Below are 17,632 nucleotides of genomic sequence, written 5' to 3'. Positions count from 1 at the left end.
ACATAAATAAGAAAATGGAAGCAAATATGTACAAAAGTTAACAGTGCAGAATTCTCGAGGATACAACTTCTCCATTGTACTTGCCAAATCTCATCTTTACCACCACCTCTGCACTAGGATCATGGCAATGTGAAAAGGCCAGAAAATATCCCATTATTTCCATCTCTCTTCTAACCCTGCTAAAATTCTGTTTTCTGTCATTTTATTTTATATTTTGTTTATTTAGAGACAGGTTGGCCTTGAACTGACTGTGTAGCCTAGGCTGGCCTCAAAAAGTGGCAATCCTGCCTCAGCTTCTCAAGTGCTGGGATTACAGGCAATGCACTACCATGCCTGGCTGCAATGTATAATTTTAGTAGTTTAAAAAAACAACTTTCAAATTAAAAGTTATAAGCAGTATGAAGCATCGAAAGTAGACTTAGTTATACAATGGGTTAACTAGTGCTAAACCCTTTTAAGAAAAGTAACAGTAAAACCATTTTGTGATCTCCTATCTTAATCTTTCATTTAAATAATACAAATTACAAAAACAATTCAGAAGACTTTCAGGTTTTTAAGGATCAACATCAGTTACATACAGGAATATAATGCTATCTCAACTCCAAGAAAATGTTCCTTTCCTCCTTCTTTTCTCAGGGCTGGGAACAGAACCCAAGGCCTCATGCATGCCAGGAAAGTACTCTAGCACTCAGCTACATCCTCAGCCCAGGAAACTTTCTGATGAGTAGGCAACAGTGGTGAGCCCCTATCTAGTTTAGTTCAATAAAATGGTTCTACTATGTGAGAAGTGTTTTGCTTGTAGCTAATATTAAGAATACAAAATGAATTTTTGGTACTTAAAACCCTGCCTCCACTAGAGCTCTCAAAACACCTAGTGAAGCAACATCGATGGCAAATGTCCCTTGTACTGGCTATTGTGAGAAGATATGTACTCCGAAGGAGGAGAGGCATCAGTGCATCTGGGAAGCACAAGCAGCCACTCTGCTTGACACCTATGAAGAACAAAAAGACACTAGGGAAGCTGGAGAGAAGTTAGTGAGAAGGGAAGAAGAGGGTCAGAAGTAGGAAGCAGCAGGGGCTCTTTTAAGGAGACAGAGAGCCACTGAAATTAGTCTCCATCACAGGACAGTATTTATACCCTCAAGATTTTTGTCCTTAACAAATGGCTTGTCTCAAAAATGAAAAGAAGGAGGCTATTGTGGCCTTCTTCACAATAGTCCACCCTGTGTTCTCCAGGGTGTACTTTTTTGGGGGACAGGGTCTTGGTATATAGTTCAGCCTGGACTTGGACTCGTAGTGATCCTCCTGCCTCAGCCTCCCAAGGGCTGGGATTACAAGTGTGCACCACCACACCCAGCTTCTAAAGTGTACTTTTAACTTGCTTTTTCCTTTTTTACTTGGCCCACGCTTGCTCTGAATTGCGAGTTTCTTCCTCAATGTTCACTTTTACTTTTTCAAATAAACAAAAAAGGTGGCTAGTTGAAGGACAGCTCAATCAGCTCACAGTACCACAGTGGTGGGGAAAAAATGGGGAGTGACACAATTCAGACAGATGGACTAGGAATCCTATAGGGAAGTTAAGCTTCAACAATTTGATGTCACAGAGTACCTTTTAAATAAAGCTGTAAGTCAAGGAAACAGCTATGGGGGATGTGGATGTAGCTCAGTGGTGCCATGCCCACCTTGCAAGCATAAGGTCCTAAGTTTGATCCTTGGAAGAAAGAAAAGGAGAGACAGAGATGGGGGGTGGGGGCTGGGGAAAACGGCTGTGGTGAAGAGCTGTAATGATCAAAATTCTGAAAGATTAAGGTGCCTCTCTCATTGACTGTGGCTTTAAGTGTATGTTGGGATCAATAAAGCTTCTACACTGTTTTCAATCAAATCTAGATTTGGCCCAGTTGAACCCAGGACTATATAATGGAGAGGGCTAAAAAGAACTTAATGCACATATGCTTTAGTAATAAATGGGTTGGCACCCAGTCCCTAGTGTCCTGCTAAGAATAAGACTCTCTGAGCTCTGGGACACTGGGCAGAGGCAGACCGCAAAATACTAAACAGGACAACTCATCAACTGCAGGCCCTAGGCTAATCATTTAATCTAAATTCACTTCTGTGCTTGTTTCTTTACCTATGGTGTGTGTGTGTGTGTGTGTGTGTGTAAAGCTGCATTATGTGATCTTTAAAATCTAACAGTCCTAATCACTGCCAGTGCCAAATATCTAGGATTTAATAACAATGGCCAAAGCTCTGAGAACAGAGGACTCAAAGTGAAAGTTCAATGCTGTAGTCACTAAAGGAAATTAATAGTGTAAGGCAGCATTTTTAGTTACAGAACTATTCTGCAGAATATAAAACTACCAACAGGGTAAAATACCATGAAGAGTCAGACAAAAAACTCACTAACTATGCAAAGTAGGCAGAATCTGAGTGGTGTGTCTATTTATTGAGGCAGGATCTTGTCATGTAGTCCAGGCTGGCCTCGAAATCAGGGCAATCCCGTCTCAGCCTCCCAAGTGCTGGGATTACAGGCATATGGTACCACACTAGCAGAATCTGAGTTAATAATCTTGCCTTTGGGAAACAGGCACTGCCAGACCAACACTATCAGAAAACACTTTCCAGATTTAAGTGACTTTTTTAAAAAATTAATTTTATAGGGCTGGGGATTTAGCTCAGTGGTTCTGCTGCTTGCCTCACAAGCACAACAACTGGAGTTCAATCCCTGGTACCAAAAATTTTTTAAAAAATTAATTTTATTGGTACATCTTAGGTATACAATTTAATGACATTCATCATTGGAAATTTGTACCTTTATGTAATCTATTTTGGTTCTTATTTTTCCCCCATTTCCCTGCCCTCCCTTCAACCCCTCTAACCTCCCTATTTACAAAGACTTCGTTTCCATTTTTCATTTTCTCACATTAATTCCATTTCCTTCTTTCCTTTCCCCTACCCCTCTCATTTCCCCTTCCCCCTTTCTTCCTATTTTACATTATCTATTATACCTTTTAGTCCTTATACTTTCAGTTTCTCACACTAGAGAAACTATTCAATATTTTCACCTGTCCTATTTATTTTGTGATCTTTTTTTATATCAAACATTTAAAATTTTCATTAGTTCACATTTGCAGTGCATAATTGATTACATTCATGGTGGTTACCAGACTTTTAAAATTGTTTTTAAAAATCAAAGCAAATCAATGGAAAGGAGTGTATCTCCTTTCTATTTGTTCTTAGACAAGCAGTGGACAGTGTTTCTGGAAAAGCCATTTACATTCTGGACAACAATGCCAACAATGAAACTTCTGGATGAGGAGGGGAGGAGGCCGGGAAACAACAGGCTAGGAATTCAGAGGAGGAGCGTCCTCAGGACTGAGCATGATTGCCCTGGCAAGTCCACCTTCCTTTGGCAATGCTATCGCTGAGCTAATGAACATGTCTGCAACAAGAGGACTATCCCAACACTTGTTTCCATTCGATCAAGAGCTATTTTAAAGAGATTGTAAGAGAATATATTTTGAAATGGCTTTTATGGAAACGTAAGTGGAAGCAGAAAGTCTTTTTTCCTCCATCAAACAGTGCTAGGACTCAAACCGATGGCCTCTCTCAAGGGCCAGGCAAGCTCGCTACCAATGAGCATGCCCTCCAGCCCAGCAAGTCATTTTTAATCTACATGAATTAATTTTTTTTCACTCCCAGATATCTTCTAATGATGTAACCAGAAAAATCCAGAACTCTCAATCTTTTGGACAATTATATTCTGCCAATGCTTTAGCAACTCGGATGTGTGCATGTGTGGGGAATAGGAATAAATATCTAGTGAAAAAGCTCACTACCTCTGTCCTGTATCTTTTAGTAAAAGGCAATCAAGTGATTTATATTTCTGGAGGAATCTAAATCATGGTTAGCTGATACAGTTATTTATCTTTTAAAAACTGCTTGTTCTACTCTAATACTTAATTGCTCTACAATAACAAGTATCTCAACTCACAGGCTAACAGGAAGAAAAGGTACGTATTATTATGCTGAGTCATGCTGAAAACTGGTTTTTATATCAGTGTCCAATCTTAGAAAAGGGGTCTGTACAAAGTAGTGTGCACTTTTGAGTAACTTCTGATATTGGAGACAATATAAAAGAGGCAAAAGTTCATTATTACTTTCCATTTGTGTCTCCTTTGAGAGGACATTAATGATTAAATTTATGGGTAATGAAATATCCTCGGCCAATAACTTCTCCAGAAATTTCACCTAGAATCAGAAGTATTTTGAAATGAGAAGTTAGACAAATGACTTAAGAAAATGAGGCAAATCCATCTGAAGGCAAGTGGGTGAAAAATGTAAGAAGCAAAAATGGTACTGGTATTTCCCAGAGATAAAATGAGCCTGGACTGAGAGAACTGAGGCAGCTGTGGCTGATGCAATGTAATGATAAATTTACTAATTCCTGTGAGAAAACACTAAGGAAAAACATTAAGTCATCCTGATATTCTATCTTCAGGACACATGTCCATATATGTAGACTACCCACCAAACCAATTAAGTCTACATTTTTAAGAAGGATCAATTATTCAAAATGTATTTAGGGAATTAGCTCAGTGGCACCATGCCTGCCTTGGAAGCATGAGGTCCTGAGTTTGATCCCTGGTGCCGGATAAAATAAAAAAAGATTAAAAAAAAAAAAATATATATATATATAATATATAGGGGCTAATAATATATAGGGGCTAGGGGCTACAGCTCAGTGGCAGTGCATACACTTAGTAATAAGCACAAGGCCCTGGGCTCAATCCCCAGCACCAAAAAAACCTATTCTTCATATATACATATGATAGAATATTCTTTTTTTACAGTATCTCAGACTATAAATTTTTAAAGGATATAACTTGGATCTCAGTTCCTAGCGTAGCTGGAATGTTCCAAGTAAGCCAGGGATGGGGATGCCACCGGCCCCACTAGTGACAGCCATATGCCAACTGTGTGCATTAGTGCACACTCTGATAACTTTTCACCTTACCTGTGACAGCCAGGCCCAGACTGGAGTAGCCTGCAGCTGGGCAGAAGTCTCTTTAGAGAGCTGGACCCTTCCTACTCAGGAGAGATGGACCCGGGCTGTCACGTAAAGAACCAAGCAAGGAGCTCACCATCAATACCCTGTGTCATGGGAACTGCTGACTGATTCTGTGTGTGTTCAGGAGATCTAAACTCAACAAGGGGTCTTTTTTTTCTCTTTCTTTCTGATAATATGGAATTTGAGGAATAGGATGGATGGATAGGAAAAGTTTACTTATAACTAACAAAAGGTGTAGTGTTAGCCTTTAACTCCATAACGCCTTCCCAACTTAGTAGACTATCAAAACCTTCAGCCTACTTGTCTATATTTAGAAGTCTGTGCCTCTTTTTCATCTCCATAGTTTAACTTTCAATCTGGTCATTCATTTAACCACACTGTTGGAATCTGGCAGTATTTATATTCATGGCTAAAAGCAGGACAGAATAGAATACACTCAACTTGAAATCATAAGATCCAATTTTAAGTCTTTACCATCCTTAATAAGTGGTCACAGTTAAAAGATCAGGCGCCAGTTAGACTGCTAAGTCCCACAGTGTGAGCTTTCAGCAAGATGCTTAACCTCTTTGGCTTTCTGTTCTCTTATTCCTGAAGCTAGATTAAATACCATTTTCTACATGTCATATGACTTTCATGCAGATTAAATAAGTCAATATATGTAAAGCAGCTGGGGAATTTAGCTTAGTGGTTCGGTGGCCTGCCTCACAAGCACAAGGACCCGAGTTCAATCCCCCATACCAAAAAACAAACAAACAAACAAACAAACAAACAAAGAAAAAGAAGGAGGCAGAGAGGGAGGAGGAGCAGGAAGGAGGCAGAGAGGGAGGAGGAGCAGGAAGAGAAAATATAATTACTACAAGAGTTATTTAAAAGACCATTCTAGAGCTAGGGACAGTGGCACATGCTGTAACAGGGAGGGGAGGGGTGGCAGTGGCTAAGGCAGGAAGATTGCTAAATTTGTGGCTGGCCTAGACAACTCAGCAAGACCCCATCTCAAAAAGTAAATCCAGGCATGGTAGCACACCTGTAATCCCAGCACTCTGCAAGGCTGAAGCAGAAGGATATCAAGTTCAAGCCCATCCTGGGCAACTAAGTGAATTAACAAGACTCTTGGATGAATACAGCTTAGTACAAATGCTCCTTGGTTCAAACTCTCTAGTACCACATCAAAAACACATATAAACCCATAAATTAAAAAAAAAAAATATATATATATTAAAAAAAGGGCTAGAGGGTCATTGATTTAGCTCAATGGTGCTGTGCCTGCCTGGTAAGCACAGGATCCTGAGTTCGATCCCTGATTCTGCAAAAACTAAACAAAACAAAACAAATTAAAGAAAGAAAAAAAGAAAGGAAGGAAGGGAGGGTGGGTGGGCAGGCTAGAGTAGTAGCCCAGTGCTACAGTGCTTACAAGGCATTCGTGGGGTCCTGGGTTAATCCCCAGTACCAGGGGGTAGGAAGCCATTCGGACTGTATTTGGTATGGAGAAAAACAAAACAAAAGCTAGGACAGAAGCCAGTCTCTGCAAGTGCTTAGTAGTGATGTATCAGTCTCATTTTTTCCCATCCTCAAAATGAGGCAAATGATAAGATGATCTCTAAAGTTCCTTTTAACAATATGGGTATCACCAACAATAGGAACATAAATAAATCTTAACTATGTGAACAAGTTTTTCAAAGGGAACTATGTCATTACTTGTACTGTTTTAAAAAGAATTTCAGTTTAACTGAAAAGAAACCAAAAATACATGTTTTTATTCTGATACCAAATCCTAAAGGGAAAGAAATGGATTTAATGCCAAAAATATATCAGAATTACCAGCTTCCAAAAGTCGGTCACTTTAAAGCAGGAACCTAGGCAGTAAGACAGAATTTTTACAGAGCAAATAGAAAAATTACATAATGGTGAATTATCAAAAGTAGAATTCACACTGGCATAAGTCCACTTCAAAATTCTCCAGTAGTAAAAAGCACATGCAAAGACAAGGTCACGCTGAGAGACAGGGTAGTAGGGAAGTTAATGTATTACCTTTATTCTAATATAAGACAGAATGGGATGGATTTAGATAAAACAGGTCACTATCAGTAGGGTTTTTTTTTTTTTTTTTTTTTTTTTTTTTTTTTTTTAATCAGGAGGGCCAGTCTGAACACTTCCATCACAGAGAACTTCAGCATCCAAGTTTTGTCACCCCAACTCTTGTCATTTCTGGTGACATTACTGTAGGGACCACACTCCTGGCACCCTGGGCTTCTCAGTTCCTTATGCTTCTCAACGACCTTTCCTCTATCTCATTTCTCTTTGTATTTCCTACCTAGGACATACCTTGAACTTTATCACCCCTACAAACAGCTCCACCTCCCCATCACAAATTGAAACATCCCTTCTCCTACCAGTCTCCCATCCTTGCCAATGACTTCCCACCCCATGAACTATTCTTTTGCCTGTGAACTCTAATCCACTAATTCTATTTTCTTCCTACCAGTCCTCTTTCATTCTCTTCTTACTCAGGATTTAAGGACTATCACTATCACCAGTCTCAAGCAAATCATTTGCCTTCTCCCCTCCAAAATGACTACTCAGCTCTTATGGCTTGTGTCTAGATGTCCCCCACAAAGCCTCATGTGGTCACCATTATATATACTTCATCTCTAGCACTTTTTCAGAGGTGTCTGGGTCTAGAGTGCGTGATGCTGGGATTAAGGGTGTGTGACTACTAAATCAGCCCACTAACTGGTTTGGCACCACTGTAAACCAGGTAGCCTCGACAGAGTATAAAAGGGGAAGAAAGAAGCTGCTAAGGTCTCTTGCTTGCTTTGCTACCATCTGCCTGCCATGGACTGTTTTTCCTCTGCAGTGCCCATCTGCCATGCTAACCTGCCTTGGAGCCAGCTGATTATAGATTGAACCCTTTACAAACTGTGAGATAAATAAACCCTTCCTCCTTTTACCTTTGGGTGCCAAGTATTTTTGTCTCAGCAATAAGAGATACTGGAAATCTGCAACTGGAAGTCATTAATACATACTTGCTACATAGTCATTTCTTGGTATCCAAGGGGGAGGAGTTCCAGCCTCCATGATTCCAACAGAGGATACCAAAATCTGCAAATGCTCAAGTCCCTTATATAAAAAGCATGGTAAGTGCATACAACCTACACACATCCTTCATCACCTCTAGATTACATGTAACTAGCACAATGTATATGCTATATAAATAGTTGTTATACCATATTATTCTGGGATGACAAGAAAAACACATACGGGTTCTGTACATGCAATTATTTTTAATCCATGATTGGTTAAATCAGTGGGTGAGGAATCCTTACAATCAAGGGGACAGCTGTACTTAGATATGAGGGTGCCACTAAGTAGGCATTCACTAATTCATTCATTCAAATATTCTTCTAAACCACTACGGCAACAGTGGCAATTGCCTGTACCTGTCTCCCTGTCTTTCCCTACAGCAGAATCACAATTAAAAAACCAAAATCTGACCTTTGAACCTGCCATTTAAAATGAAATTCAAGCCTTTAACATGTCAGACAGCCCTGTGATCCCACCCTTGCCTATACCTGGACCTGTAAATTATCTGAAATTAGCTACTGTATCACATTGATTCTCTGCATTAAACTATCATTTAAAATTTTGCTTCATCATTTCTCAAAAGTGTCCAGCCAGGTGTGATGGTACACACCTATAACCCCAACATTCTGGGAGGCTGAGGCAGGAGGATTGCAAGTTTGAGTCCCTCCTGGAGAATTTAGCCAAACTCTGTCTCAAAAATAAAAAAGAGGCAGTGTGGAGGGCCTGGGTTCAATCCCTTGTACCACCACCACCAAAAAAAAAAAGATGGATGCAAGAAAGTAATTTGTTTACTTCTGTATCTCATCTCTAGCCCTTAGAATAATGCCTAGCACATACCAGGAATACATAAATTTGTGGAATTGCTTAGAGGAATGATGTAGGATGAATCCGAAGCCTTAGCTGCCAGAATTATTTTTTAAAAATGCATTCTGCAGCCAGGGATTTAGTTCAGTGGCACTACAAGCACAAGGTCCACAGTTTAATTCCCGGTACTGAAAAAAAGTGCATTCTGCAAATTTTCATTTTTAGAAAACTGGTAAAAACAGACCTTTTAACAATGGCTATATTCTCATAGGATTACCTCAAAAAATGTTTATGAAACTTTCCTATTAAAATCTTCTTTCGACTGGCATTCAAAAGACAAACTGCCACATAATAGCCAGTAGTATATATAATTTATCTGTGACAGGAACTAAATTCAATCTGATGGTTAGGAAAATATTTAAGTATGTAGGTGATCTTAGTGGCATTTTGCTTCTTTAGCCCATTTTGTGTGAAAATACAGTGGTCCAAGGACACCTTTATTAAGCACCTAATCCCAAACCTCTGATGAGTGACATATTCCTTTCTGCCGTGACTCAACATGGCTTACTCATGCTCCTCACATTAGTTCTCTAGGGAGGGACAGCAGAGTGTTTCCATCTAGGAACACCAAAATAAAGTGGTAAGCACCCTAAATTCTACAGTCTGTTTAGTCATACCATGTTATAAAATTCCATTCCAAAAATAGTGTGGGGTAATTTCTAGCCACAGTGAAAGCAAAACAAAAAACAAACAAAAAAACCCTATGTCAGGAGAGTCTATTTTTCTGACAAGAAAAAGAATAAATAATTTCCTTTAATTACTGGCGTAAGTAAAAAAAAAAAAGTTGTAGGACACTGTTTATCAGAGCATCTTTCAATTGAGAACCCAGAGCAGACCAGAGAGATTTATAAGGGGCTTTGAAGCAAAGTGCAGTGGCACACGCCTATAATCCCACAACCTGGAGGAGGCTGAGAGCTCAAGGCCATCCTGGGCTACATAACAAGTCCCTATGTCTCCCTCCCAAAAAACAAAACAAACTAAACAACTTTCTGACAAATTGTCTATTCCAGTGGAACAGGTCAACCTAAGCCATTCTACTCAGATGACAGCCTGACTTAATTTTAAAGGCCAGTACAGCTCAAAATAATAGTTTAACTTGTTTCCCATGACTTTTTCATTTTGTCTCCATTTATTTACATGAGTTTGGCTTGCTCTTGCTATGTTCTGCTGACATCAAGTTCATGCTGTATCTGAGCTGAGTGTGGTGGCACATGTCTGTAATCCCAGCACTTGGAGGCTGAGGCAGGACTGCTACTGAGTTCAAGGCCAGCCAGAACTACAAGAACATACATCTCAAAAGGTCTAAATAATAAGACTGTAGCTCAGCTAAGTGTGAGTCCCTCAGTTTGACTCTCAGTAACAAACAAACAAACAAAAGGGCCGGAATTTAGCTCAGGGGTGCCATCACTCAAGGACCTGAGTTTGATCCCCAGTACCAAAACGAGAACAAAAAAAGCCCCACTAACTAGATACATACATATATGCTGTATATTTAAAATCAGTAAGATACAATTCTATTAATATACTAGCCAGTGGTGACTATTTAAATATAAAATAATGGAGCTGGGGATTTAGCTCAATGGTTCTGCAACCAGCCTCACAAGTGCAAGGTCCCGAGATTGATCCCTGGTACCCAAATAAATAAATAAATAAATAACAATGAATTATCTTGAATGTTAGTGCTTAAGTAGATATGATCTTGCAGTGACAACTACAGATTCTGAAGGAGACTTGGTGGTACTTTATAGGCCTTTAGTGGTAAAACCTCTGAATCTAATTTCTATATACATATGTATACACATTTATTATTTTATTATTTTGCTTGCAGTGCTAAGATCAAACCCAAGGTCTTAACTATGAAAACACTCTGCCACTGAGCCACCACACCCTCAGCCTGTACATATCTTTATTTTATTAGAAGACTTATAATTTATTTTCTTTGGCTCAGGCTTATTAAAAGTATTACCATTGTTATTAGTTCTGAACAGAGGCCTTTTTTAAAAAAAGAAAACCAGAATAAGGTCAGGAGAAAAACTGGAAAAGTCAGCCAGAAAAGAAAAGGAGGCGAGAACTCATGGAATTAAGTGCCCAAGAGAAGGGAAAAAAGGGGAAGGCAAGGAGTGACAAACAGATGTGTATGAAGATAGTATTTGAGCTACAGAAATATAAACTACAAGCAGGAAGACAAGGAAAGAAAGCAGCATGTACACTTATATGCACACATGATTAAAATTTAAAGAAAAAAACAAAAGAGGCTGGTGGGAAACCCCATAAGTCAGGCAAGTCCTTAGCAAACTGCCCATGGGAATCTGGCCAAGGACAGGTTGGTGGCTTTCTAGAACAGATATGAGAAGTGCAGACTCAGACAATGGAGACAGATGTTCAAAAGACACGCATTTGTAGTACCTTCAAAAATTTGCTTTCATAATAAAAGCAAACACTGCACTATTTGGATGTTACAGAAAAATATTTTTTAAACCTTTTAACGCAACAGCTATTGATAACAGTCAATAATCTGGTATCATAATTGAAATTTGCAAGGGAAAAAAGTTGCATTACATAAAGTTAAGCAGTCTTCTGTGTGTTCTTTCAAGATGGTGTTTAAAACATGAGTCATAGTTGCAAAACATTTTGTCCAGAAGATATACAGTAATTTGACAACTTTATTATCAATGGGTCACTTAGGTTGCTTCCAACTTTTAAATGTTATAAATAACACTGAAGGGCCAGGGATTTAGCTCAGTGCTGTGCATGCCTTGCAAGTAGACATCCTGAGTTCGACCCCTAGTACCAAAAAACCAAAATATAAATAACACTGGAATTTACATGTTCTTGTACATTAATCTTAGTGCACATGCTAGGAAATGTTTTCTTAGACAATTTTTAATTTTTGAAGTATAAATTTTCAAGGATATAAAATCAATATATGTTGCCAGACAAGCTACATACCACCTCTGCCAACACTGTTTAATATATGCACTTTGATAAATCATGTATTACTTTGTTTTAATCTACATCCTTCTGGCTTAAACGTAAAATGACTTTATATACTGTTTCCTGGCTTTTAAACATTTTTTATAAAACATTGCTCTCTGTTGCCTTCTCTTTATGTAAGATCACTGATTTTTATTTCACATCCACAGCAAAATCAAGTCTACATTTTCTTTGGTGAAAACTTTCTCTTCATAGACGAGCACATGTGTAATGTCTAAAAATAGTGAACCTGGAGAAGTATGGAATATGGCAGTCTCTGCAGCAACTTCTGTGCATGAAACAAAACTTCTGTGGACTGGGGATCACATGAGGTTCTGAGTAAGTATTTCTAGGTCAATATACAAAACACAAACTTTCTTGAAAAACCCTATTTCCTCCTTATATTTGCTAAACTGAGGCCCTGAGGTATTGACTCACATCACTTTTAGAAAATAATTAAACACTGCCTCTAAAGAATATGTTGTATTTATTATCTGGGCTTAAAGCACCTACAGGCCATTTCAAAACTTCACATCAAAAAACAAACAAACAACAAGAACAACAAAACTTTCACATCTAGCTTCAAAGCATCAAGTCTTGGGGCTGGAGATTTAGCTCAGAGGTTCCACCGCCTGCCTTGAAAGCGCAAGGACCCGAGTTCAATTCCCAGAACGGAAAAAAAAAGAAAAAAAAGAAAAAAAGAAAAGAAAAGAAAAATAAGATACCATAAAGCATCAAGTCTTGCCATCAACTTATGATATTCAGAAAATGTACAATTCTAAAAGATGAGATTAAAGCAACTGAAACAATGAAGGCATGCATAGTAGAAGAAAGTTAGTAACTTCCCAAGAGTCCATTCACACTGCTTTTCTTTCCAGAGAGGAATTGGGATAGCTATGTCACTATTTTGAGGGGGAAAAACTCATGTGTAGATGTAAATGGTTTTTAAAAGAATATCGTGTGAGAGTATATAATTAATAAACATCTAGAACTGTACTTGCAAAGTATCCCAAAGAGGAGCATATCAGATTATATTAAATATATATTTAAATACACATAGAGAAGTGTTTCACAGACCATAATGCACATAATGAACCATTAAGGTAGAGGATTGTGCATCCCTTTTTATCTTTATTTTTGCTCACCTAGGAAACTTTCTTACATTCTTTCAATGGCTATAGGTCATTTTTAGAAAACACACACACACAATCAAACAAATAAGTATACACAGGTATATACTTTAAAATTCCAGGATGTAGGCATGAAAATATTTAATTTAAATTTGCATGTCTTATTTTTTTTTCCCTGCAATGCTAGGGATTAAATTCAGGACCTTGTACACACTAGGCAAAAGATTTACTCCTGAGCTATACCACCAGCTTCTTATTTTAATATCCAAAACCCGAAAATATGGCTCAGAAGAATGATACACCTGCCCAGATACAATGGCAGTAAGATCTAAAAAAAAACCCAAGGCTGGCTTTATCTTATTTGTCTTTCTTTCTGTACGATTTTACATCTATACAACTCAGAAAAGAAACCTGGCCTTTACTAAGTAAGCCACTACCTTCAAAATGCTTAAGCAACAGTAATTACATTGTTGACAACCTGAAAATGGGTCACCCCACACAACTGATTAAAACTCTCTTATGTAATCTTCCTTTGGAAAAAAACAAGGACAGCTTGTACAAATATTTCAACTTGATCTACTTCCTTAAGGGAAGATGATACACATTTGTAGACACTACCAAATCCTGAAAGCACATAGAAAGGCAAAGGAAAGCTTATGAAGAAGTTAAATTAGCCTGGTTATTTGTCCTAATCAATTTCTACTTCATCATTAATTTAGGAAAGGGCACAGGCTTGTGTCGTTAGTTGGTAAATAAGCAAGTTATTAAAGTTTATTAAATTAAGTTTATTAAAGTTTAGAATATTTTGGAGCTGGGGGTATAGTTCAGTGGTAGAACACTTGCTTAGCATGCACAAAACCCTGAGTTCAGTCCATAGCACTACGAAAAGAAAAAAAAAACTGTTCTTACAGTTTAGATGTTTTTACTTGGAAAGCTACAATAACCAATCATATTACCTAGAAAAATATGTTAAGGTTTGAGAAATTACATTTGAACTGGGTGGGGGGCAGGGTCTTGTTATGTAGCCCAGGCTGGCCTCAAATTCTCTGTGATCCTCCTGCCTCAGCCTCGCCAGTACTGGGATTACAGGCATGTGTCATCATGCCCAGCAGCAGCCCAATTGCATTTTTCTATAGGTTCACTGTTGGTTTCAACAAGCTCTATTATTTCCTCTGACTAGTAATGTGGGATTAAGAAAAACTAGATTCAGCATGCCAACTTTTAGTCTTTAAGTAAATAAGGTATTTATGATATATTTAATAAATGAATTTATATGGTTTAGAGATTCTGTAATGGCTTTAAGATCATACTACTTGCTGTGAATTGCATCTAAATGTTTTCCCAAAGCCTCACAGGTGGGGCTTTTCTTTTCTTTTTGAGTTTTTTGAGACAAGGTCTCACTATGTAGTTGAGACTGACCTGGAACTCACTATGTAGCCCAGGCTGGTGTCGAACTCACAGGGATTCTCCTCCCTCAGCCTCCCGAGTGCTGGGATTACAGGCATGTGCCACCACACCCAGCTGGTGGGGCTTTTCAGAGGTGGGAATCTAATATGTGTGATGCTGGGCTTAATGGTGTGAGTGCTTACCTGCCCTTAGGGATGGAACATAAGGGACAGAAACAGGGCTGTTGCTGATTCATGCACATTCATGTTTATAGCAGCACAGTTTGTAATAGCTAGAGCCTGGGAACAGCCCAACTGCCCATCAATTGGAGATGGATAAAAAAGATGTGGTTTTTTAATAAAATGAAGTACTATTCAGCTATAAATAACAAAAAAACTAGAGACATTTATAGCTAAATGGATGCACAAGGAGGCCATATTCTTAAGTGAAACAGGACACACATGTGTAAATACTGAATAGTTTCTCTGGTGTGAGAAACTAAAAGTGTAATAATGATCAGAATGTATAAGTGATAATATGAAATAGGAAGAAAAGGTCTAAAGGGGTTGGGGAAATGGGAGGGAAAGGGGAAAGGAAAAAATATGAGAAAAGAAAAAAATGGAAACAAAGTCTTATAAACAGGGAGGGCTGGAGGGGTTGAAGGAGGGCAGGGGAATGGGGAAAAAATAAGAACCAAGGTACATCATGTGAAAGTACAAGTTCCCAATGATGAATGTATAACTGTACTGCATACTTAAAATGTACCAATAAACTTAATTTAAAAAAAAAAGGAAAAGAAAAAATAAACAGGGCTGTTGCTGTGGCTTGCTACTTTGCTGCCTTGCTGCCTTTTGCCTGCCACACCATGAACTGTTTCTCCTCTGTGATGCTCCTCCGCCATACTGCCCTGCTTTGGAGCCAAATGACTATGGACTGAAACCTCTACAAACTATTAGCCAAAATAAACCTTTCCTCCTGTAACTTTGGGTGATGTACTGTCTCAGCAATGAGAAAAGTAACTAAGATACCATTCAACTATGTAAAAGTTTAAAATGGCAAAAAAGAACCTACTGAAGTACTGAGGCCAGGGATTTAGCTTAGTGGTGCTGCCACCTGCCTCACAAGTGCAAGGTCCTGAGTTCAATCCCTGGTACCAAAGAAAAAGAAAAGAAAAAGAAAGAAACAAACAAACAAGTCCTCTCAAAATAAGTGATACTAATGTGGAATGGAGCCAAAGAAAGGCTGCTGCCCTCAATCACACAGGTATTAAGTTCAATGCACTTGCAAGAGGTCTCAACACCACCTTATAACTCCATCCTAACTACATAGCTTGGAGTCCCTTGGGGCAATAAGAAAATTTCTGATTCATGTATCCATAAAATATCCTCTCAATTGCAGGCTTTATAAAACTCACCCAAGGAACTCAAATTACCACTTCTTGTTCAAATGACAATTAAAGAGTTCCCAGTCTAAGAAGAAATTAGATGTTCTGTATTATTTTTAGAGCATAAAACTCTAAAGCATGTAAAATAGTAGCCGGATGTTCAGGGACAAGTTTTAGCTTTTAAATGGGATAGTCTGTGACTATCATAACTCTTTTGTACTACTTGCCCTATTAAAAAATATGAGGCCAGGGATTTAGCTCAGTAGCGCCGTCACGTGCCTTGCCAGCGCAAGGTCCAGAGTTCAATCCCTGGTACTACCTCCTCCAAAAAAAAAGGAAAGAAAGAAAAAAATGTGAGAAGATGGAACCAAAGCAAAACCTTAGAATGTTTTGGCCTATGCTTCTTTTTTTTTTAATGTTTTTTGTTTGTTTACAGCTGGACTTGGTCTAAACTACATGAGATCCAGCCAGATGTGGTGGTGCAAGCCTGTACTCCCAGAACTCAGGAGGCTGAGGCAGGATTGCCATGAGTTGGAGGACAGCCTGGGCGACATATTGAGTTCAAGGCCAGCTTGCACTAGAGACCTTGTCTCAAAAAACAACAACAAAAAAACAAGAGATCTGGCATTAGTTCTAAGACAACCCAAAGTGGCACCAAGACATCTGAATTTTTCTAATTCTCAACATGAGACTCAGTCTGATGGTCAGAATACTCAACATATTTCAATTTTACTTTATGGTTCTTACTTAAAATTGACAATATTTTAAACTATTTTAAAATCACATATAGACTGAACCAAAAAGAGCTGACTAAACTTAATCAAATTACTACCATTCTACAATCTCAAAATATTTTAAAAGATGTCAAACTTCAACTGGATGTACCTTTATAGCTCTGATATTAAAATAACTAAACTATCACTCAGTGCCTTAATGGGAGTGACAGATTAATAATGTCACCAACTAAGACAAGGAATATGAAGGCAAGGAAAATGCACCTCTTGTATAAATCCAGCAAGTTGCTATTCTTTCTTGTGGTACTTCTATGTACTGTTTAGAAGCCTAGATTGGGGTTGTAGAGTGTAGAAAAGGGTCATTTTATTGCCAGGTTCCCAGAGCTAGAGTCAACCAAAGTAAGATCTAGAGTAGATTTTTAGATGACAGAAGGGCTACTGTATAATATTCATTTCAACAATCTGATATTAAAAATGAGATTTAAGGATTTGTTAATTTTTTAACTGATTAAAATAGTCAAATAGACAGCTGGCTTTAAAGGTTGATTCTAATCTGATAATGAAAGAAAGGAAACTCTAGAGTAACGGTAATGATAATCATGTAAGTGTATATTTAAATGTCTTCTATCGCATCAGGGAAGCTCCCACCCTACCAGTGGAGTGGATAAAGCTAAAAAGTGGGGGGAGGGTTTAGTTAAGTAATCATTTCTGGAATTATCTCTCACAAAAAGTTTTTTTTCTCTAAAGAGAGAAACTAAGTAGTTACCCACCTATAGATGGAGACTTGAAAGGGTATTTATCAGGAAGATCCACTCTAACTTTCCACACTCCGCCTTCATATGGTGCTGGAATAAAAGTAAAAGATGTCAGACATTACAACTGTTGTGTCCAAATTAGAAAATAAATCTGAGCCAGGGATTTAGCTCAATGGCACTGCACCTGCCTTCCAAGTGCAAGTCCTAAGTTTGATTCCTGATATCGAAAAAAGAAAAAAAAAAAAAAAAAAAAAAAA

General features: G+C 38.2%; 1 protein-coding gene across 2 annotated transcripts in view; it reads right to left on the bottom strand.

Moving 5' to 3' along the window:
- Ube2h (ubiquitin conjugating enzyme E2 H) overlaps positions 1-17,632 on the bottom strand; it is a 113,158-nt gene that overhangs the window by 24,605 nt on the left and 70,921 nt on the right. For both annotated transcript variants that reach the window (XM_010633498.1, XM_010633499.1), the window contains exon 3: positions 17,391-17,465. In XM_010633498.1, the coding sequence (XP_010631800.1) occupies positions 17,391-17,465 (75 nt within the window). The remainder of the gene's footprint in view (positions 1-17,390; positions 17,466-17,632) is intronic.

This window comes from Fukomys damarensis, unplaced genomic scaffold, assembly GCF_012274545.1.
Source record: "Fukomys damarensis isolate Sample0158 unplaced genomic scaffold, DMR_v1.0_HiC HiC_scaffold_4, whole genome shotgun sequence".
NCBI classification, from domain to species: Eukaryota; Metazoa; Chordata; class Mammalia; order Rodentia; family Bathyergidae; genus Fukomys; species Fukomys damarensis.
The sequence above is the reverse complement of the archived record's forward strand: the minus strand, read 5'-3'. Positions and strand labels throughout refer to the sequence as shown.